The sequence below is a fragment of the Pezoporus wallicus genome, unplaced genomic scaffold (assembly GCF_028554395.1).
Source record: "Pezoporus wallicus isolate ANWC-B61680 ecotype Strahan unplaced genomic scaffold, APGP_CSIRO_Pwel_v1 contig_14114, whole genome shotgun sequence".
NCBI classification, from domain to species: Eukaryota; Metazoa; Chordata; class Aves; order Psittaciformes; family Psittacidae; genus Pezoporus; species Pezoporus wallicus.
The window spans coordinates 38957-60718 of NW_026635323.1; the positions used below are offsets into that span (position 1 = coordinate 38957).

At 62.0% G+C, this 21762-nt stretch overlaps 3 protein-coding genes across 4 annotated transcripts in view; 2 read left to right on the plus strand and 1 right to left on the minus strand.

Moving 5' to 3' along the window:
- The first annotated feature begins 370 nt into the window (after nucleotides 1-370).
- Nucleotides 371-4123, plus strand: STAC3 (SH3 and cysteine rich domain 3). The gene is given in 14 exon segments (XM_057418674.1): nucleotides 371-415; nucleotides 549-753; nucleotides 755-912; nucleotides 1579-1645; nucleotides 2020-2278; nucleotides 2387-2484; nucleotides 2605-2674; nucleotides 2748-2842; nucleotides 2915-2981; nucleotides 3187-3236; nucleotides 3344-3447; nucleotides 3556-3607; nucleotides 3773-3910; nucleotides 3997-4123. Coding segments are annotated over 14 exon segments (1470 nt in total). The 5' UTR covers nucleotides 371-407; the 3' UTR covers nucleotides 4096-4123.
- A 9825-nt stretch (nucleotides 4124-13948) lies between these two features.
- On the plus strand, nucleotides 13949-19308 carry NDUFA4L2 (NDUFA4 mitochondrial complex associated like 2). Its single transcript, XM_057418782.1, has 4 exons — nucleotides 13949-14088; nucleotides 17441-17529; nucleotides 18799-18859; nucleotides 19009-19308. The coding sequence occupies exons 1-4, from the start codon at nucleotides 14032-14034 to the stop codon at nucleotides 19063-19065; spliced, it is 264 nt and encodes an 87-aa protein (XP_057274765.1). The 5' UTR covers nucleotides 13949-14031; the 3' UTR covers nucleotides 19066-19308.
- Nucleotides 19309-19926: 618 nt separating this feature from the next.
- SHMT2 (serine hydroxymethyltransferase 2) overlaps nucleotides 19927-21762 on the minus strand; it is a 33371-nt gene continuing 31535 nt past the window's right edge. For both annotated transcript variants that reach the window (XM_057418798.1, XM_057418792.1), the window contains 6 exons: nucleotides 21584-21723; nucleotides 21248-21413; nucleotides 21082-21181; nucleotides 20727-20882; nucleotides 20438-20545; nucleotides 19927-20305 (listed from right to left, as the gene is read on the minus strand). In XM_057418798.1, coding sequence (XP_057274781.1) covers nucleotides 20178-20305; nucleotides 20438-20545; nucleotides 20727-20882; nucleotides 21082-21181; nucleotides 21248-21413; nucleotides 21584-21723 — 798 coding nt within the window. In that variant the 3' untranslated portion in view covers nucleotides 19927-20177. The remainder of the gene's footprint in view (nucleotides 20306-20437; nucleotides 20546-20726; nucleotides 20883-21081; nucleotides 21182-21247; nucleotides 21414-21583; nucleotides 21724-21762) is intronic.

Here is a 21762-nt window from a genome sequence, read left to right on the forward strand (position 1 = left end):
TTTTTGTTTTATTTTATTTGGGGGGGGGGTGTTTTTAAATAAAAAAACAAACAAAAGGAAAACTTGTCCATCACTTTAACGCTGCTTTCCCATTCTCTGCCAGTACCAGTGCTAGGGGCTGCCTCTTTGGGAGGCAGGAGGATGCTGCACCCAGCACTTTGACCAGGGGCTGGTCCTCCCTGTAAGATGCTCACAGCCCTGTGCAGTGCAGGAAGGGGGGCACAGGGCATGCCCTGCCAGGAAGCAACATCTTCCTCCTGATGACAGGGAAGCAGCCCCGGAGCTTGTAGGCGCAGGCATCGCTGCCTCCTCCTGCCCTGCAGGTGCCATCACCCTCACCGCAGCACTGCGTGCAGCAAGGGAGCCTCCTGCAGCACCCCGGGGGCTTCCAGCAGAAGCAGGCATGGATGGAGAGGTAAGAGCTGCCTGGCCCGGGGGCGATGGGTCCAGCCCCACGCTTGGTGCTAAGGCACAACCTGGCAGGGACACAGGTCGGGGGGCAGAGACCCCCTGCTGCCGCTCTTCCCCTTTTCCCCTCCCGGCTGCAGGGGCCTCCAGCACCAGCACAAACAGGAGCTGAAGGCTGGAGCCCTCGGCGTGCCCCGGCGCTGCTGCCAGTGGGGGGGTGGCCTCTGGCCCGCCCAGCAACCCACAAACGCAAATAGCCGGTGCCTCCCCTGGCCCCGCTCCCCTCCGCCTCCCGCATGGGCTCCAATTTCCCGGCGTCAGCCTCCGGCCGCGCTCAGCTGTCGGCTCCCCTCTGCCCTGTCACTCCTGCACCGCACAGCACCGGGGCGGCTGCCCCCTCCCTGCACCGGCACCGAGGCCTGGGGGCTCCGTGCCTGCCGAGGCCCCACCATCGCCCGCCCATCGAGGGGCTCTTCATCGCAGGGCGAGAGCTCCAAGCACAGTGTAAGTGGGATTGATTCCCTCTGCAGTGACCCCTTGTTGTGACCACCCACCACCACCACCCCCCTGCTTTTGCCCCCCTCCTTATTGATGCCAGACCCCAGGGCTCTGCGTCTGCAGCACCCCCTTGCCCCATGGCTCCTTGGTCCCCATTGCTCTTTCCCTGATGGTTGGTTTCCATGGGGGCATGGGGGGGGCTTGTGTTGGGTATCACCAAAAATAGTGATGGCTGGGTAGAGGGACCATGGGGATGGTTGAGTCAAAAGCAAGACTGGGCATGTTTGGGGGATGCAGGAGCAAATCCTGCCCTCGTGGTAGCACAGGGAGAAGAAAGCAGGGCTGTGCGGTGATGCCAAGCAGCACCACAGGCGTGTGCTGGTCCTGGGGGGGCCAGAGTAGCACTGTTTGCAGTGTAATCATGAGGTGGAGATGTCTGGACATGTGCAGGTAGGCCAGGGTCTGGCTCGCAGCGCATGGCACCGCATCCATAGAGCAAGCAGCAGCCCAGTCTCCAGCCTGCGCAGGATGGGCCCTTGCTGGGGGTGATGGTGCTTGGGGCAGAGGGAGGCAGCGGCTCTGAAGATGCTTCTCACCCAGCGAGGTCTGGGCTGCTCCTGCCCTTCAATGGGAACAGCCCCAGCTAATGTGATGTCTCCTTTTCCCCCATAGCATGACAGAGAAGGAAGTGCCGGAGCCACCAGCTTCACCTGCTTCAGGTGGGAAACCCAAAAGCCGGGTAAGTGGGTACCCACAGGGCAGCTTGGGTGGGTGGGGAAGGCACCTTCCGAGCATCAGCTGTGCCTTGGCCCCAGGAGGCTTTGTGGGAGCAGGGATGCCCAGTGGGCTCCTGATCCAGCAGGAGACTGGGGGTCGTTTCCCAGCTTGGCTCTTCCCATACCCACATCACGCTCAGGAGCCACGGTTTCTCCTTTAGCGGGAGAAGGGTCCCCATCCTCACAGTTTCTGCCTCAGGATGCCCGGGGTCTCTTCTCACTGGGGATGAAGGAGTCTCTAGGTCAGAGCGAAGGGGCCGGGAGCCAGGCACTGGGTCCTCTGCCTGCCGGCCTCACCCCACACGCCTGCCCTGTGCATCCATCCTCTCCTGCCCAGCAGCTACAGAAACTGAAGCAGCTTTTCCAGCAAAAACCCAAGGAGGAGGCCCCACCAGAGCCGCAGCCCAATGGGGAGCTGGTCAGCCCCTCAGGGGGACCCATCTTCTACATCTATGAGGATGAGGAAGAGGAGGAAGAAGAGGAGCCTGAGCCGCCCCCCGAGCCCCCGCAACTCGTCAATGACAAACCCCACAAGTTCAAAGATCATTACTTCAAAAAGCCCAAGTTCTGTGATGTTTGTGCCCGCATGATTGTCCGTGAGTGCTGAGGGGTGCTGGGGGCCAAGGCTGGCGAGGGCTCCAGCCCAGCCGTCCCTGCAGCTGCAGTGTCACATTGCCTCTCCTTTCCACCCCTTACACTGTCAGTCAACAACAAGTTTGGCCTGAGGTGCAAGAACTGCAAAACCAACATCCACCACCACTGCCAGACCTACGTGGAGATGCAGCGCTGCTTCGGCAAGATCGTGAGTGCTCTCCCTCGCAGTGCCATGCTCTGGGGGTGCTCCCCTCCGTGCCCCCGTGCTCTCCATCCCCTCGGCTGGTGTGTGGGCAGGGATCGATGCTCTAACTCTTCCCCCTCGCAGCCGCCGGGCTTCCGCCGGGCGTACAGCTCACCCCTCTACAGTGACCAGCTCTGCATCAAGGACCAGCTCTGTAAGTTGGGTGCTGGGTGCCCCCATCTCCCCGTGCACCCGAACCCCTCTCACCGTCCCTTGTGCCACCGCAGCAGCCGACAGGAGCGACCCCGTGTTCGAGACCCTGCGGACGGGCGTCATCATGGCCAACAAGGAGCGCAAGAAAGGGCAGGATGACAAGAAAAACGTGAGTGAGCACCCCATGGCCACCCCCCCTCCCTGCCCGCCCCACGCCCCCTGACGGCTCTCTGCCTTGCAGCCTTTGGCTGCTATGATGGATGAGGAACCAGAGGCCACGAAGCCGCAAGGAGGCAAAACGGAGAGCGGTGAGTGCTGTGGCATCGGGGGGCTGAGCCATGAGCACCGCGCAGGGAGGGACCCTCATGGGGAGGCCCACTTGGGATGGATTTTGCCCCATAGGAAGTGGGGGTCTTCAGGGGCTTCCCCTTGTTGACCTGGAGATCCCTGGGAGGGTCCCAGGCTGGGAGGCAGCACGAGGAGAGATGTAAGCCCTCATCCTCCCATTTCCAGGCGCCTCTGAAGGGAACAAGAAGACTGAGAAGAGCCCAACAGACGACAAGGTACCCGTCACCCTCACGCTATGGAGCAGCGCGGGGAGAGGCTGCAGGGAGCTCCCTGGGGCTTTCAGCAGCTCTGGGGCACCGACCCCCTTTTCCTACTCCCATAGAGCAAGAAGCTACAGCCAGGGACACGCGGTGGCTTCCCCCAGTCTCACTATTTCGTGGCAATTTATCGCTTCAAAGCCCTGGAGAAAGATGACCTGGATTTCCCGTAAGTAACCAGCCATATCGAGAGCACAGGGGTGAGGAGGGGAGCAACAAGGGGCCAGGGAGGGGGTCCCAGCACCCCCTCATTCTGAACCCATCCTTCCCTTCGCAGGCCCGGGGAGAAGATCACAGTGGTCGATGACTCCAATGAGGAGTGGTGGAGGGTAAGGCTGGGGTGCTCCAGGCACAGAAGGGGAAAGATGCAGCGCTTACAGCACATCGCATGGCTGTGTCCTCACGCCACCCCGCACCGTGCAGGCTGGTTGTTGAGGGGGTCGCTCAGGGTGGCTCCGACCCACACCTCGCACCCAGCCACTGATTCCTTCCAGGGGAAGATCGGGGAGAAAGTTGGATATTTCCCTCCAAACTTCATCATCCGGGTGCGGGCGGGCGAGCGGGTGCACAAGGTGACGCGCTCCTTCGTGGGCAACAGGGAGATCGGGCAGATCACGCTCAAGAAGGATCAGGTGAGACAGGAGCCCTTTGGTCCTCGCTGCTCCCACCCTAGGGGGGGGGCTCTATGGGGTGTCACCATCACCCCCTTTGCCCCCAGATCGTGGTGCAGAAGGGGGAGGAGGTAAACGGTTACGTCAAAGTCTACACCGGCCGCAAAGTGGGGCTCTTCCCCGTGGACTTCCTGCAGGAGATCTGAATGGGACAGCGCCCAGGGCCTCCCCCCCTCTCCGGCCAGAGGGACGGAGCTGCTGGAGCGGGATGGGAATGGGGACGGGAGGCAGCCCCATCGCTCCGTGGGGACCATGGCAGGAGCGGGCTGCGGGGGTGGGAGGAGCTCTGGTCCATTGGAGACATTGGGTGCAAGGAAGGGGTCCCCCTTCCTGCGGCGTGGGTGCCGGGGGGGGGGCTCTGGGCTGTGTACCCCGGTGTTGTCAATACACGTCTGCTCCTCCCCACGCTCGCCCCGCTTTTCCGTTCCTGGGGGCCGCTCCCCTTGCGTCCCCCCGGGACCGCATCCCCCGTTGCCGAGCGCTGGCAGCGGGCCCGGTGGGGCCCGAATAGGGGCTGTGGGGCGACAGGTGCCGGGACCGAGACGAGTCCTTGGACCGCGCAGGGCGAGCACGGAGCCAGGAACAGCTGCCCCGGCGGGGGGGGGGCGGCGGCGGCGGAGCCGTGACGCCGACGGTAACCACGGCGACAGGGAGGCCGGTACATCGCCCCGCCCGTCGCCATGGCGACAGGCAGCCCGTTATCCCCGACCGCTGCTGCAAGCCCTGGTCGCCGTGCGCCCGGTACCGGCACCATCCCCGCCGCACCGCGTGGGGGCACTGCTGCCGCGTGGGCTCCCGCGCCGTATGCAAATGAGGTGGCGGGAAGACGCGGCGCCCCCTGGCGGGTGGCGCGCAGTTCGGCCCCTCCCTTTCATAGCAGGGAACCGGCCCCGTGCCCCCCGCCCGTGTCAACGCTGCCACTACAGGGGGGAAAGGGGGTTAAGGGCAGAGAGGGCCCCCCCCCCGTGCGGGCCCAACCTTGGGGTGCCCCTGCTGGTCATGGGGCGGCCCCGCTCCGCACCGTGGGTCTGGAGCAGCTGCTGCCAGATGTGCAGGACCGGTGGCAATGGGAGGGCTAAAGGGAGGTGGGGGGGGCCAGCACGCAACGCCCAGCGCTGCTCCCTCCCTCCCGGCCTCCTGTCAGGCAGCTCTTCAACGCGATTTTCCGCCTCATTTGCGGCTCCTCATACGGTTAATTTTATCAGGAGTCTCTTATTTATTTATTTGCAGACCCTGCGGGGGGGGGGGGGGGGTTGAAGCTGATTTGCTGCATGTGAGAAGAAGGGAGGGGAAGGGGGGGGGGGGGACGACACGGACCGCCCAAGGAAGTCGGGGCGGGCTCGAGCTCATTGAACAGCCGAAGAGAACAACTTAATTACAGTCATCTGGTTAATTGGCCCCCACCCCGCCCCGGCCCTGCCCCAGGGCTCTCTCAGGGTGAAGGGGGGGGGGGCTGCTTTGGGGTGGGGAGGGATGGTCTTCATTAGGTGCAGGATCTAATTGGGTTCATCAGTTAAGGGGTGATTCCCCCCTCCCAGCTCCATCCCAGATGCTTCTGGCAAGGCGGGGGGTACAAGCAGGAGTGAGTCCTTTGCATGGTGACGGGTCGGGAGGGACTTGGTCTCACTTGGTTGCTGGGGTCCACATCTGGCCGTGCTCCAGCTGTGTGCAGACAGGGGCTGTGATTGCGGAGGCTCAGCAGCCCTCTGGCTGCAAAGGGTCTGGCACCCACCCCATGTAGCACCCGGGCAATGTCGGAGTGGAGGAGCCACCCCGACCTACCAGATTAATCACCTCAATTCCTCGCTGCGGCTCGTGAAAGGTCAGGAGACTTTGCAAGGCCCAGGAATTAATTGGAATAGCGCGGCTCTTGTGCTGGACCCATACATCATCCCGGGAGAGCAGCGCTGGCACGGAGGGGATGGGGGCAGCCACCTCCTGCACCCCCTTTTTGGGGTGCCTGTAAGGATGCTGAGCCCCAGGGGGTGCGGTGGGAGGTGGAAGTGTTGGGGTGCTGCTTCGCCCCCCCTCCCCAAGCTCACATCCCAGCCCTGGGGTGCTCCCATCTGCACGGCTCTGCCTAAATCACCTCCTCTGTCTTGGCAGATGCAGCGCTCCGAGATTGTTCTCCATCTCCAGGCAGGGAAATAAATGCATTAAAACCAAACTAACCCATCTCTCCGCTCCCCACCTGCCCCCCCAGCCGTAAATCAGCATAAATGCAATTTACATATTCATGGTATTTATCCAATAACTGTCCTGTCCCAGATTAAACGTGCCCTGGGGATCACCGGGGCTCCTTATCTGTGCCAGGGTGCTCCCGGGAATGAGCGGCTCTGCCGGGGGACTCAAGTGGGAAGCGGAGTGGGGGGGGGAAATGTGCTCCTGCTCCTCCTCCTCCTGCTCTTCATCCTCCTCCATCTCTCCTGCTCCAGGTGGGTCCTGGGAGAGGAGCTTGGAGGGGGAAAACCGGGGGGTCCAGAGCTCAGTTCCACCCTGGATCAGCACCGTCACCGTCCCCTCGAAACCCTGCCCTTCCTTCCCTTCATCCCCAGCACCTCCCCGCTCCGTGCCTTGAGTCCACCCCATCCTCAAGGAGCAGCATGGCCAAGGTCTGGGGGGCAGGTGCCCCCAGTCCTGAGGTGTGTGTGTGCGTCCCACCCCATTGTGCTATGCGGGGGGGGGGCGGGATGGAGCTCACCGCATCTCCCCCTTTGACAGGTCCTTGTCAGCAGTAATGACCAGCTCTGAGTCCAGCTGGGCCCCAGGGCTCAGTGCTGAGCTCGTTAGGGGGGATTTAATGAGGGCAGGAGGCAGGCAGCGCCTCTGGCTGTTTGTCACTGTCTCCGGCCTCACAGCCCGCGTGGTCCCACACAGCACCGAGTCCTCTGCAGCCCCCAAGCTCAGCCCCCTTCTTCCTTCTGCCCCTGGGCTCTTGTTCTCGTCCCCATGCTGTTGTGTGCGAGCTTCTGGGGCCAGCATCCTGCCCCACGGCTGGCCCCACGTCGAGGGAACGGCCCCGGGGCTGTTTATGGCTTTCCCCCATGCAGGGATCAGCATAAGGGCTCCCCCCGCCTCCTACCTGAGCCCCCCACTCACCCAGCCAAGCAAAGGCAGTGCCCCCCCTCCTGCTCCCTGCTGCCCCGACCTCCCTGATGCCCAGAGGGAGAACAGCGTTGTTCAGGGGTGCAGAGGAGTATGGGGGCCCTGGGGCTGTGGGGTTTATCTGCGCCTTGGGGCTCCCGTTTGCAGCTTGCGTTGGCTTTGCTCTGAGTCCTCCTGGGCTCCAGACCAAGCTGCGTAAACAGGAGCCTGCGGGCAGTGCTAATGAGTTCAAAAGCTGGCAAAGGAGGAGGCTCAAACAAAGCTGAAAGAGCCGGGAGGGGGGCTCCTCATTCCCTGGATGGCGACATCCCCCTGCGCTCCCCAGCACCCGTGTTTGCCCCATCAGCTCCGCTCCTTGTGGTCCAGGAGCATCCCATCGGCCTTCATCAGGGCATCGATAACACGTAGGGATAGGAGCAGGATGGGCAGGTTTGGATGCCCTGGTGAGGGGCTGGGTTGGGGGGAGATGCTGTGCTGTGTCATTGCCGGCATTCCAGAGCAATCCCTGCTCTACCTGCCGCCCCCTCCCTCCTTCCTGACCTCCGGACTGCGGGGTCTGCCTTCCCAACTCGTTAAGTGCGGATGAAACACCCCAAAGGCTGGCTGGGGACCGAGGGCTGCGCGCGGCGCCTGTCCCCACAGCCCCTGCGATGTGAACTAAATCCATCCTAATTAGCACTGATTTGCATGGGGAAATGAAAATTAATCCAGCCTGGGTTCGCTGGAATTAGCGATTCAAGTTGGGCACAGCAGAAGGCGGCAGGCGGGAGGGCAGGGCTTAACACCCCACAGCCCCCCTCCTCTTCCTCTTCCTCTCAAGCCCTGTTTTGGGGTGAACCAAGGCATAGCGTCATATAGGGCTCAGCACCCAGGTTCTTCCTGGGCGTTGGTGCCCCACATTCCCAAACCCCCTCCAGTGTTCCCAGTTTGGGGATATGGAAAAACGCCCCTTTCAGACCCACTTGCCCCATCCCATAGGTTGGTTCTGGGTGGGAAGAGGGCGAAGGGGAGGGGTAGCTCCAGCACCTCCAGATGAGAGATGCTGTGAGGCCACCCAGGAACGGGGCAATATGCTATGTGCACACGCATGTGCTTGTGGTCATCCGTGCACAGGGTATCTCCATGCATGTCGGTGCATGTGCAGTGTGTGGTCCCCATTGCACGAGCACACACGGGAGCACGTTCCCACTCTGGCACTGGGGGAACACCCCAGGCTGTGCCCCTTTGCAGACCCCTGGCCCCGGCTGTCTCCCAGCACTGGGGCCGCCTGGCCTGGCCTGGCCCCATGGCTCATTGTTGTGGGGTCCATGGCGATGCGGCGAAGCAGAATGATCCTCGCTCTATGAAAGATTAACGAGGAGAAAACAGCTTTGTCCACTGGGGCTCGGCTGCAGGAGGGGGTCTGGTCCCTGTCACTCCTTCACGGCTCCCCCTCCTTGCTGTGCCCCAGCCCCACAACCTGTCTCCACATTCCATCCCCACCTCAGCATGCAATGACCCCCCATGGGATCTCAGCCGGGCTCTGACAGCAGCTGCGGTTGCAAGTGAGCCGTGAGCTCGAGGGGTTGCCGGGGGGCCTGGGGATGGGGCTGCGCTCTTCCCCATCACCCCGATCTCTTCTCTGTCTGGAGGGGGGGGGTGTATCGCTTTCCTATAGAGCTGTTCTTGCCCCCCCCATTCGCAGGGCTGTAAACACTCAATTAAGCACGAGCGCATGGGCCTGCCTTCCCTGTCGCTGCTGGTAATGATGTAGGTTTTTCGGTGTCAGGCGCTGCGGGGAAGCGCGATTACAGCTAATTGGAGCAGCGCTCCCCAAGCCCAGGCCCTTCTGCAGCTGCTGGAGCTGCCGCGTGACAGCAAGGCCCCCCCCCCCCCCCCAAATCTCTGCCTGCAGGACACTGGGGTCCTTTTCCCATCCTTTTGGGCTATGGGGCGAGGAACCGCCGTGAGGCTCCCTCATGGTGATCCAATGGCACGGTTGGGCTCCCGAGCCCACCTTAGGCTGCAATGGGATGGAGTGAACCTGCTGTGATTTGGGGTCAGCCTGGCCCCCACAATAGGGGAAGCCTTTGGGGGGTGCTTTCTAGTCTATAGGCAAGGAGGGGGCTGCCCTGCAGTGTGGGTCTGGTGGGGGGTACCCATGAGTTCAGGGTTCGGGTGGGGAGGGTGAGGACTCGCTTGTCCCAGGGGAGATGCATCAGGAGTGCGGCATCTGCCATTGATTTCTTATTATGGAGTTCAGGAAGAAAAATGAGGCGCTGGGGCTGCGGAGCAGCGGCTGTGATTTGTTGCCTTCTCGCCGTGTCCTGGCGGGGATGGGAATTGATTTTGGAGTCTCTGGCATCACTCAGCAGGTCTGGGGGTGGGACACGGGGAGCCGGAGAAGGGGGGGGGCGGCTGCTGGGGGCTTTGCAGGGCAGGGGACACAGGACCCTGACCCGCTCGGGGTGCTCCTCGCTGTGGAGGGCCCGCTCCGGCTCTGGAGCCACCGTACCACGGTCCGAGGGCCTCCAGGGAGGCTGGGTTGAGGCTCCCGGTGCGGGGCTCCCTGGAGCATCCTGAGCGGGGCCGCGCCCGAAGCCCTGTCCCGGTGCCCCGCTCCGTGTCCGGTAGCGGCGGCGGTGCCGGCCGGTGCCGAGCCCGGTGCAGGTCCCGATCCGCGGCCACGAGAGGGCGCCAGAGCTCGGGCGGAGGCCCCGGTGCGGGCGGGCCCCACGCGGGACGGGGGCCCCGGGGACACGTTCACGGTGGGGGACAACGACGACGACGGAGCGAGAGCGTTGGTGCACGAGCACCACCAGCCGTGTGCACGCGTGTCCGAGCCGTGTGCACGCGTGTCCAAGCCCTGTGCACACATGTCCAAGCCATGTTCACGTATGTCCGAGCCATGTTCACGCATGTCCGAGCCATGTTCACGCGTGTCCGAGCCACGCTCACGCGTGTCGCAGCCATGCAGCTTGCGTGCATCACCCCCATGGGCCCGCACATCAGACGTGTGCTCGCGTGGCTCCAGCTCGCACACGTCTGAAGCCGCGTTCGTGCGCGCCTCGGCCACGTGTGTGCAACGCCAGGCGCGTAGCGTGTCGGGGCCGTGTGCGTGTCTGAGCCGTGCTCCCCGCTCGGCGCAGCGCCGGCCCCACCAGTGTCTCTGTCACAATGAAGGAAGAGGCTATTACGTTTATTAAATTGTATCAAGGCAGCATTACAGCAATTGGCAGCTGGTGACCCCGGTTATTTATAAACCGGGCTCTGGAAATCACAGCTCCGGGCTCGGGCTTTTCTTCAGCGAATTATGGGAGGAAAAACTCAAATCAATACCGAGGGCAGGGCCCAAGCGGGTGCTTCATTGTGGGGTCGGGTCCAGGAAACACCTTCCTGCTGCCACTGAGCTGATGTGTGTGTGTGTGTGTGTGTCACAGCCACCCCAAAACCTGCAGGCAGGGACCCCAGCCCACTGAGCCCATAGCGTGAGGGTTGAGGACACAATACCCCCTCCAGGATGCTGCCATGGGGAAAGGCAGTCCCCTCCTCATGCTGGGTGCTGCCTCCCCCCAAGCTGATGGGCACAGGGATGGGGGTCACCTCGACCACCTTTTGGCAGCGTTACAGGGGGGTGTCAGAGTCTTGGGGTGCTCGGATGGTGTCACCCCCCCACCTGCAGCGTTTGTGGGTCCGTGTTGGGCTCTCCTGGTGCTCATCGCACAGCACCGCGTGATTAATGGCAGGAATTAGGGTGATAATAGCGCTTTAAATGAAGGTGCCACTTACAAATGAAGCGTGCACCCGTGATGGATGGTGCCAGGGCCAGCGCTTGGGTGCTGGCGCGCTCCGAGCCCGCTCACGGCCGGGGCAGGAGCGCTGTGATGTCCATGAGATCCATGACATCATGGCACGGGCACGGCATCACACACGAGCTCAGAGCAAGGGGCAAGCGGAGCCCAACCTTGGGCTGTGCGAGGCGTCGCAACACGAGAGCGCCCGCCTGTGAGCGATGCCCTCCGCTGGAGCTGCTCGGGCAGGGGGGGCTCGTCCCGCGGCGAGGCTCTGCAGGGCGATGGAATCCATCCCGTTCAGCCGGCATTTAATTATGGGCTGTTTGTTTATTGTTTGTTTGCTTTACTTGCCATGAATTTTTGATGCCGGTTTCCATCGCGCCCTGCCAAAAGCCGCCGCGATTTACGGCTCCGGCAGCACCAGCAGAGCCTGAGCGAGGGCAACCCCATTAGCACTGAGGGGTGACCTCGTGTCGCCATCGGGGGGCTCACCCCAAAGCGGTGGGGCTGAGGGTGGGGGGTGTTGGAGGGGGGGGGCTATGTGGGGATAGAGAGGCTGAGAGCCAAAGGAAATGCACGCTCAGGTGCAGGCACGTTCAGCCCCAAGCTGCAGCATCTCCCATTAATGAAGCACTTCATCACCGCGGCGTCGCGGGGGGGGGGAGGATAAAGGGGGGGGCACCCAATTCGCGATGATGAATTCCCCGCGCTCGCTCGCAGCAGCCGTGATTCTCCTTCATCTTGAATAATATTTCTGGAGCCGTTGTAAAATCACTGCCGTGCCCCCCCCCCATTTGTCTTTCCAGCTCCCCACAGCCCTTATACAAGGGGGGGCACCAGCATGCGTTGCATGTGCACACGTGTGCCAAGGTGTGTCCATGTGCATCCACTGCTGGGGTGTACACGTGTAGGTGTCCGTCCGTGCACACGTATGTGCGTGAGCTGCCCGGATGCACACATACGTGTTGCTGCGTGCCTGCAGGCGTGCACACGCGTGTGTGCGTGTCTCTACAGGAAGGATCTTGGCTTGCTCTTGCCCAAAAGCGCTGACCCATCAGAACTGCAGGGTGCCAGGCAGGGGCAGCCGTGCATGAGGAGCAGCTCCTGCAGTCTGTTTGCTGTGGGGGGGGATGCAGGGGTGCAGAGCAGCACCCCCAGCACCCTGCAGGGCTGAGCCCTGAGCAGCGGGGCCAAGCGCTGTCATCACCACGGGAGAGGGAAGCACGGGATGAAGCTGGCTCTTAATTACACTCATTGATGAGCGTGGAGCCAGCTGGGCTCTGTGGGCAGGGAATCCCTCTGCATCTCCACGGGAAGCCCGGGCCTATCCATGGGGAGCCAGGAGCATTGGTCCAGGGTGCGGAGATGCAGGATGCTCCAAAGCAGACGTGGCTGTGACGGGACCTGGCTCCCCGTGTCCTGTGTGCTGCGCTCCGTGGCACTGCATGTGAGTCCCACCACGGACACACATGTGCACAGGGCATGACCCGCCACACACGCCACACTGCTGTCCCTGTGCTGCAGCAAAGGGTGCCGAGGGCAGGATGTGCTCCGGCTTGGGGAGTGGCACTTAATCAATCCCATCTCAAAACTCTAATTAGATCAACAAAGGGCTCAACACGGCGCCGCTGGCTGCCGTTCAGGCCTCGCTGCTTTATTTCCGTGCACTCCAGAGCAATTCTTCCCCTTTGTCCTCTTGTGCTTTGCTGGAAGAATTGAGGTGAGGATGAGAGGCGCGGATGGGGCTGCACTGGGGTGGGTGCTGGGGGGGACATGGGGGTGCACTGCTGGGCTGGAGCTCCCAGCCGAAACCACAGTAGGTCAGTGGTAAGAATTGCCAGAGCTCATGTGTATGTGTATGTGCATGTATGTGTATGTGCATGTATGTGTATGTGCATGTGTGTATGTGTATGTGTATGTGCATGTATGTGTATGTGCATGTATGTATGTGTATGTGCATGTATGTATGTGTATGTGCATGTATGTGTATGTATGTGTATGTGCATGCATGTGTGTATGTGCATGTATGTATGTGTATGTGCGTGTATGTGTATGTATGTGTGTCGTGGTTTAAACCCAGTCAGGTAATTCGTTCGCTCACTTCCCCCCCCTTTCTTTCATATCTTTCATATGTGTATGTATGTGTATGTGCATGTATGTGTATGTCTATGTATGTGTATGTGCATGTATGTGTATGTATGTATGTGTATGTGCATGTATGTATGTGTATGTATGTATGTGTACGTATGCGTATATGCATATATGTGTATGTGTATGTATGTATGTGTATGTGCGTGCATGTATGTGTGTGTATATGTATGTGTATGTGCATGCATGTATGTATACGCAGAAGCCTGCTGCCACGTTGCCATGTGCATTGTCTGCCTGTTCATGTATGCATCTACATGAGCAAAACTGAGGGACATGCGAGAGGGCCTGGCCTGTGCCCATTGCCTCTGTGACACCATCATAGAATCATGGCACGGTTTGGGTTGGAAAGGACCTTTAAACCCCCCCAGTTCCGATCCCCTGCCGTGGGCATCGCTCGCCCCTTCCCCGCGCTCTGCCCAGGGCTGCGGCCAGGCTCTGCTCATGCAGATGCACACGATGATGGTCAGGGAGGACGAGTCCCTGCTCCATCCACCTCCCCTGGCTTTTGTCGAGCCAGTGCATGGGAAGAGCTGGTTTCCATATGCACGGCAGCATCTGGTACCGCCAGGGAGATTTGCATTGCTAAATGTAAATGGGGTGTTGTGTCATTTATCATAAATGGGAGGTTGGAGGGGGGCAGCAAACATCAGCGAGGTTGTCATAACAAATCACACGACTCATCCCTCGCCTTGGCAGGGAGGTGCGGAGCAACCTGGGAAGGGTTTGCACGTGGAGGGAAGGGGCCAGCCCCTTGTACACCGAGAGGGAAACTGAGGCACGGATGCGGTTTGGGGTCCAGCAGCATGCGGGGACCTCAAGCATCCCATTCCGAAGCTCGTCATTAACGCGGTTATCGGGAGCTGCTGGAAGGGGCAGGGAGGAGCTCAGGACCCTCAATGCTGTCCCCGGGCTGGGATCCCCGTCCCGTCCCGCCCCGTCCCGTCCCTCCCCGCCCTGCTGCGGACGCCTCCCTCCCGTCTCCTGCCCAGCTTCCATCCTCGGACCGCACTCCAGGACCCGCCGTCGCGGCCGGACCTGCCCCACACCCTCGCCATGAAGGGCCCCCTGCTCGGAGCCATGTTCTCCCGGCACGTCAAGAAACACCCCGGAGTGAGTCACCCCCCTCCAGGGACCCCCCCCATCCTCCCCATCCCTCTGCCCCTCTCCTCCTCGCAGGGACCCCCGCAGCCCCCATCCCTCCGGGCTCATCATTGCCCTTCTCTCATCACATCCCTCTCCCTCCTCCCTCAATTCCTGCCCTTTGCCAGCCCCCCCCCCCCTTTTCCTCCCTCTTGCCAAATCCCATCCCAGGCTCCCGGTCCCTCTCCCCATACCTGCCCGCTGTCCCTGTGTGCCACCTTCCCCTTGGCACTGTCCTCCCGGCTCTCACAGCATCCTCCAGGTAAGCGGGGTGGTCCCGGGGGTCCCCGGCCCCCCTTTACTAAAGAGAGATGAGGCCACCCTGCCCCATTCCGTCATCCAGCACCGTAAGGGGCCAGGGCTGGGCTTTGGGCACGTCGACTCTTACCCACAGGTTTACTTACCCCAACCAGCACTCTTTGAGCAAGGGGTGATGCTCCGTGTCCACCCGCTGTGGTGGGTGTTCAGGGGGGCATCTTGGAGTGGTGGGGGAAGCAATCCCCCTCCCCACTCACCCCAGCAGCCCCAGTTTGAAGCACCAACTCCCATCCTTTCAGCTCAGAGCTGGCCCCATCCCCTGCTGAGGGTTTTCATGTACAAAGAAGCTCAAACCCTTATAAACCACAGCCCCTCCGAGACAGCGGCAGCCTAGGGACCTGGCAGGGGCTGGTGGCCTGGGGAGGGTTAAGGAGCAAGCACTGGCTGGAAGTCACGTAAGCTGTTGGCAGTTGGGTTTGGGGCGGTAAAGGAGCCAGGGTGGAAAGGATGAGCCATGGCTGAGCATCTGGGCGCTGCTGGCACTTGGGAGGGAGCCTGGGCTGGAGCAGGAGCACCCTGGTGCTGGGCTCTTCCAAGGAAAAGTGGGTGCTCCTGGGTGCTTGGTGGGAGCGGATGGAGGGACAGCACAGACCAGGGCTGCTCTGTGTTCCTGTATGCAAAATGGGGTGATTTGGGGCTTTTCTGCTCGCTCCTGCCAAGGTTTCCCCATCTGTCAGGCAGAGGATGGTGTATGAGCTGAGGGGGGGGGAGGCACAGAGAGGCCCCCAACCAGTGCATGTAAAGAGGAGGGTGATGCTGGGCGCCTGTATGTGAAGAGCCTGGCATGTGCCCGGTGCCGTTAAGCAGGATTATTGCTGGCAGAGGTTGCTGGGGCAGTTTTGGATGTGACATCCATTGCAGGCAATGAGCTCCAGCTCGCACCGAGCAGGTACATCAGCACTTTCACCTGGCAATAGATTCTCCCAAGGCAGCACGCCCGGCTGCCTGCCTGCATGGCAGTGATTAATGTCCCCAGCACGCCCTGGAGCACCGTGATGGTGAAGCACAGGAGCAAAAACCCGTTTGGCATGGCCGGGGGCTGCACGGCTCAGTGGGTGCTTTTCGGGGACCATCAGAGCCTGGGGCTGCATCCCACCATCCGCTCCCTATGGTACATGGTGCTGCCACAGGAAGGGATGCTCGCCCGTATCCCATCCAGGCACAGGTTCCCCACCTCACCCAGCACCTTTATGCATTTATTTCCTCCTTCCTGCTATTTTTGGAGGCGGAGTGGTCAGAATGGGGCCAGATCCCCACTCTGGAAGTGCTGAGTGGTGGCCGGGATGCGGTCAAGCCCGGCTGGGAGATGGGGGTCCTGGGGAGCAGGTCCCCCCAAGTGGGGTTAAAGGGCAACCACTGCAGGCACACAGGCAGCATTTGGACTCTCCGGATGCTTAAGATCAAGCCCTCAATACATCTTGTTTACCTTTGTGTGTGCCTTGGGGCGGGGGAATCCGGCCCCACCGCCTGCACCTGCAGCCCCAGAGCCCCTTTGCCTGTGCAATGCGCGGCTCCCCCAGCTCCCCTACCCTTAATTGTTCCCAGGCATTAATTACCCAGAAGGTGTCAGCAGCAGATGGTGAGACGAACCCATCGCCCCGACTCTCCTCCACCAGACGCAGCAATTCCCGGCGCTGTGGAGTTCGTCTTGATTAGCCGGCGCGGTTGGGTAGCGGCTACTGCCAGCTCCTCTTGGCACCCAGCCGCACGCAGCACGGAAGATCATTATCTGCTGATGCCTCTAACCCCCCGAACCGGCGCTGGCATCTGCCCGGTGCTCCAGCAGCCGCTGCGAGCACGGCTTGGCTCGGCCATGGGCACTGGGAGAGGATGGGGGGGCACAGCCAGGGTAGGGAGATGCATCTGGCTGCCCGGGGGTCTTCCCCATAAGAAGATGCTTGGCAGAGAACAGAGGGGGGGGGGCTGGATGGACCCTATTCATCTAAGGATGGGGCTTGGAGCAACCTGGTCCAGTGGAAGGTGTCCCTGCCTGTGGCAGGGGATGAGCTTTAGGGTCCCTTCCAACCCAAACCGCTCTGGGATCCTATGCCTCATCCAAATGGGAACCTGAGTCATGGTGCAATGGGTGGCTGGGACGGGGCGGGGGGGATGTGGGGACACTTGCTCATTGCTCCAGCAAACACCACGCAGGGGGGTTCGGCTGCCGGCGACGCAGCGCGCCCGGCGCACGCCAGCCCCGAGCCCCGCTCCGTGCTAATGGGCACGGCGAGGAGCCGGCTGCCGCTCGCCCTCCCAGGGGCACGGCTTGGCGGGAGGTTCATTACGCTCCGCCCGCCTTCCCTAGCACGGGGGCCGCTGCAATTTGGGGGAGGTCAAAGCAGCCTCGGCTCGGCTCCGATTGAGGCCACGTCCCCCCGGGCACTGGGGATTGGCAGCGCCAGTAGAGGCGGGGGGGAAGCGGAGACGAGGAGATGGAGCTGGTTGCCCTGCAAAGGCGTGATGCGAAACCCACGGAGCACGGTGAAGGGACCCCCCTGGGTCACCCTCTATGGGGCTGGGGCAGCTCCTGGAGGGGGTCACTGAGTGATGCTTGGCACCAGTGAGCCCAGCTCATCCCTGCTGCAGGCACAGGGGAAGATGGATTGAACCCTCCTCATCCAGAGGTGATGGGAAAGGATACGAGGGGGGAAGAGGACCAAGTCCCTTTGGGAGGAATCCTGAGCTTGAGCCCCTGACCAGGGCACCATCACACCATGGCCCCACCAGCCAGCGCCAGCACTGGGCAGCAGCAGCAGCAGGCGGAGGGGAAGCGATTTCTCATTCCAAATCCAATTCCTCTCCAACACGAGCCGATTTTTCTCTCCCTCTTTTAATTCAGTCACTCAAGCTGACAGCTACACTGTGTACCGCAGCCCGGCTACAGGATTGCTCTGCCATATTTCCCCTGTAAATCTCCCGGTGTGTCAGCTCTCCCTTTCACTCTCCAGTCGGCCTGATAAATATTCATTTCATTGGGGTATTTTTCATTTTCTTCTCTCTGCAGCTCATTCCCCTCATTGGCTTCATCAGTGTCGGCATGGGCAGTGCTGTCCTGTACCTGCTGAGGCTGGCCCTGTACAGCCCGGATATCAGGTATGGGTCGGGGTGTCCCTGGGGTGCACAAGGCTCCTGGATGGGCTCTGACGCCCTCCATGGCGAGTAAAGATGGGTGCAGCAGTGCCCGAAGGGATGCACTCGGGAAGTGAGGGACCAGGCCCCCCCCCATACTGCTGCTCTGGCCGGGAGAGATGCAGAGGTTATGGGGCAGGATGACGAGGCAGATAAGAGCAGTATGTGACTGATGGAGGGGGGGAACCGTGTGGGGAAGGGATGGATTGACAGAGGAATGGGAAACCAGTGGGATGGATGGTTGGAGAAGGAACCCAGGGAGAGAGGGAGGGATGGACAGAGATGAAAAGCGTGCAAGGCTGAATGGGAAAGGAGCGGGAGGCGAGGTGTGAGGATGGATTGCTGAGGAGCGGCAGCGGATGGGCCTGGCACAGGACAGACAGCACGCTGCAGCACACCAGCCTGCTTTGCTTCCCCCCCCCCGTAGCTCAGTGGCCCGCGGTCCCTGCAGCCTCACGCTGCCTTAATGCCTCTCTAATATTTGTTTGCTCCCGGTAAAACGCTCATTGATTCCGTTTGACGCCAGCTGCCCAGGGTACTTAGCACGGCAATTAGCAGACCCAGGCACCTTGTCTTTGATGGGGGAAGCGCATGTGTGCGTGAGGGGGGATAAAACAACAGCAGCATCCCTCTCCCCAGCACGTTAATGCTATTAAACAGCTCTGGGGGGGCCGCATTCACACACCGCACCCCCCCGCATCCCCCAGCGTGCACGCACGCACACACGTGCATGCACACACAGCTTCCCAGATGGAAAATTCTGCTCTTGGCCAACACCAGCGGATTGCAGGAGGATGGAGGGGGGGGGGGGGGATGCTCTCCAGGGACCCATCCCACAGCGCTGCTGGCCTCCCACAACGGGACGGGATGGGACGTGTCCTCCTTGGGACGGCTTCATCTGAGCGACACCAGCGCTCCCCTTGCAGGCTCACAGGCAGTGGGGCAGAGGGATGGGGCGGCTGGGGGGGGGGGGGGGAGGCAGATGTGCACCCCTGCACGTAGCACCGGTGCCGTGGTGCTTGCCAGGCTGCGGTTTGGTGAGTCAGGCCATGGCCGTGGCACAAGCCTGGGCAGGGATGTGCCTGCCTGGTGTGTGTGTCCCCCACCCCAAACAAGTCCTCACCCCAATCACAGCAGCATCAGAGGGCTGGGGGCATTAATGGGGTAAAATGGGGGTGGTGGGGGTGCTGGTCTGTCTCCCCCCTCCCCTTATAGATGCTCATGACCTTGCAGCTGGGATCGGAAGAATAATCCTGAGCCCTGGAATAAGCTGAGCCCCACGGACCAGTATAAAGTGAGCACTGGGTGAACTGGGGGCCTCTGAGGTGGGTGGGGAATGGCTTCGGTTAAGGCAGGACCCCCTCAGGGGAGAAGGGGGAGAGGCAACGTCAGCTTTGGGATGGAGGGAACATTCCTCCCCCATCACATCCCTCCTTTCTCCAGTTTCTGGCAGTTTCCACCGACTACAAGAGCCTCAAGAAGGAGCGGCCCAGTTTCTGAGCTGCAGCTGGGATGTGCTGGGGCAGCTCTGCCACAGCCCCCATCAACCTCTCCTGCCCCACAGCTCCACGCCACTCGCTGCCTCCCCAGCACCCCCAGTCCATGGGGCTGGGCCCCCCAACCTGCAATAAAGCACATCACTGCAGGAGCGATGCGCTCACCGATGCCTGGCACGCTGCTGTCACCATCCTGTTTTGCCTACATTAAACTCATAGCACAGTAATCAACTATTCGGAGCGGGGAGTGGGTTAGGAAAAACAGATCCTGCACGGTTTCCCAGCCCCATGAACGCAGGAGACAGGCATCTCCCCCTCTGAAGGCTGGGATGGGGACTCACATCCCACTGGAAGCAGCGGTTCATGGCCCCTGGGTGCTGGGTTTCCTCTCTCCCACGCTCCAGGGCCTCTCCCGGTCCCAACCCAGCCCCTCCAGAGAGGGAAAAGGGCTGGATGGGATGGAGGGAGTCACACACGCTCACACGCACGTGGATGGGTGTGCGTGCCCTGCACGTGTGCGCAGCCCCTGGTCCTGAGCCATGGGGCCGAGGCGCCAGCCTGGCGCTGCTTGGTTTGGCTATGGCAGTGCTGAACGCTGGCCAGCAAATACAAAGCAGGTGACAGGGGGGGACGTGCCAGGGCCTGGGCCACGGCCCCCCCCCAGCGCGGATGTCACGCTCCAGGGCTCAGTGTAAATCCCCAGCTCCTTCTGCCCCCGTGGTGGGGACACTGAGGCACAACTGCAGGCAGCGGGTGCGTGCCCCACATCCATCCATGGCACGGTGCTCAGGGGGACACTGTTCCCCACAACACCCCATCGCTGCCCTCTCCCTCCCCAGCTCAGCACCCACAACACCTCCACAGCAACCAGCTCTGCCCCGCTTTTATTAGCAACCCCCTTCCCCTAGAAAAGTGCAAGATTTGCTTGGCCAGAGAGGTTGGAGCAAGGACTTGGGCCTCTCCCATCAGCATCTAGGGGGGTGTCTCTGTACCCTAACACTGAGAGCAGGATGGGGAAGGGGGACGCTGCTCCCCACCCCAGGGAAGCAGCGCCCAAAGGCGCTACAGGGGGAGAAAGAGGAGTGGGGAATGCAAAGGGTGGTTTGAGGCCCCAGCTCAGCGGTCACGGAAGCCGGGCATGGGGAAGGCACGAGCAAAGGTCTCCACGCGCTGGCGCAGGGCAGCCAAGCGCTGCTGCGTCTCTGCATCCTGCAGCAAGAACGTCTTGAACTCCTGGAGCTTGCCTGGGGATGCAGGAGGAAGGGTGGGGGGGGACGTTGCAGCAAGGGGGTGGCTGGCACCAGCTCGGGCACAGGCCCCTGCACCCACAGTGGCACCCAGAAAGGGGGGAGACGGGGGCCCTGCTGCTCACCCACCGGTTTTGCTCTTGACGTCCAGGGCCAGCGCGATGCCCTCGTCGATGAAAGCCACGACCTTCTGGAAGTCCTCCTCGTGGAAGTGGCGGGATGTGAGCGCAGGGGCACCTGGGGACAGAGACCGTGAGGGGCAGCGTCTGCACTGGGCCAATCCCAACAAGGGGCTCCCTCAATCCCGGCCCCTCTCTGAGCCGGGAACTGGCTCCAAAGTCCCATGTGGGTGAAGCAAAGGGGGGGATCCCCCCCAAGGGAAGGAGCTGGACGGATGGAGGCAGGGCCCATCCCTCACCCAGGCGCAGCCCTCCTGGCGTGAGCGCGCTCTTGTCCCCCGGGCACGTGTTCTTGTTGGCAGTGATGGAGACGAGCTCCAGGACGCGCTCTGCCCGCGCGCCGTCGATGCCCTTGGGCCGCAGGTCCACCAGCACCAAGTGGTTGTCGGTGCCGCCTGGGGAGCGAGGGAAAGGGGTGAGGAGGGACCGACTGGTTCACTGCCACATCCCAACCTCAGCCCTGCTCCTAGAACACCCCCTGTTTGCCCCCGCAACCCGTCCACGCTCCCCACTGCTGCCCAGGGGCACTGAAGCCAAGCGATGCTGCAGCCTCATCCCTCCTTCTCCCCAGAGGTGCGGGGAAGGATGCAGTACCTGACACCAGGGTGTACCCGCGCTGCAGCAGGGCCTGTGCCATGGCTTTGGCGTTCTTCAGCACTTGCTGGCAGTAGTGGCGGAAGGCTGGCGAGCTGGCCTGCACGGGGGAACCGCATCAGTGCGGGGCCGGCTCATCCCCAGCCACCACCACCCCGGCACGGACCTGTTTGAGGGCCACGGCCACCGCGGCGATGGCGTGGTTGTGTGGTCCCCCTTGGAGGGAGGGGAAGACAGCGAAGTTGATCCTGTCCTCCAGGTCGTAGAGCATCTCCTTGCCTGTCTTCTTATCCACCGAGCGCACGCCCTTGCGGTAGAAGATGAGTCCTGACCTGGGGGTGATTAAGAGCTGGGACCGCTCCTCCTGCCACCACCCCGTGGAGGCACCAACACCGCTACCGCCCTCCCGCAGGCCCCTCCTGTTCCTTCCAGAGCGTGAAACGCAGCCTCTGCATCACAGCACGGGCAGCATCCTCCCGGGGGATGCAGGACACGGCCTCACCTGGCGCCGCGCAGGGTCTTGTGTGTGGTGCTGGTGACCACGTCCGCGTGCTCGAAGGGCGAAGGGATGGCCTTGGCTGCCACCAGCCCGCTGATGTGAGCCATGTCCGCCAGCAGGTACGCCTTCACCTCCTCGCATACCTGCAGATGCAGGCACACGGAGCCATGGGTCGTCCCTGG

What these genes read in the sequence shown, in the direction of transcription:
- NDUFA4L2 (XM_057418782.1), top strand. Translation starts at nt 14,032, where the DNA reads ATGAAGGGCCCCCTGCTCGGAGCCATGTTCTCCCGGCACGTCAAGAAA. An exon ending in ACGTCAAGAAACACCCCGGA is followed by an intron (nt 14,089 to 17,440) that starts GTGAGTCACCCC and finishes TTCTCTCTGCAG; the next exon opens with CTCATTCCCCTCATTGGCTT. An exon ending in GCCCCACGGACCAGTATAAA is followed by an intron (nt 18,860 to 19,008) that starts GTGAGCACTGGG and finishes TCCTTTCTCCAG; the next exon opens with TTTCTGGCAGTTTCCACCGA.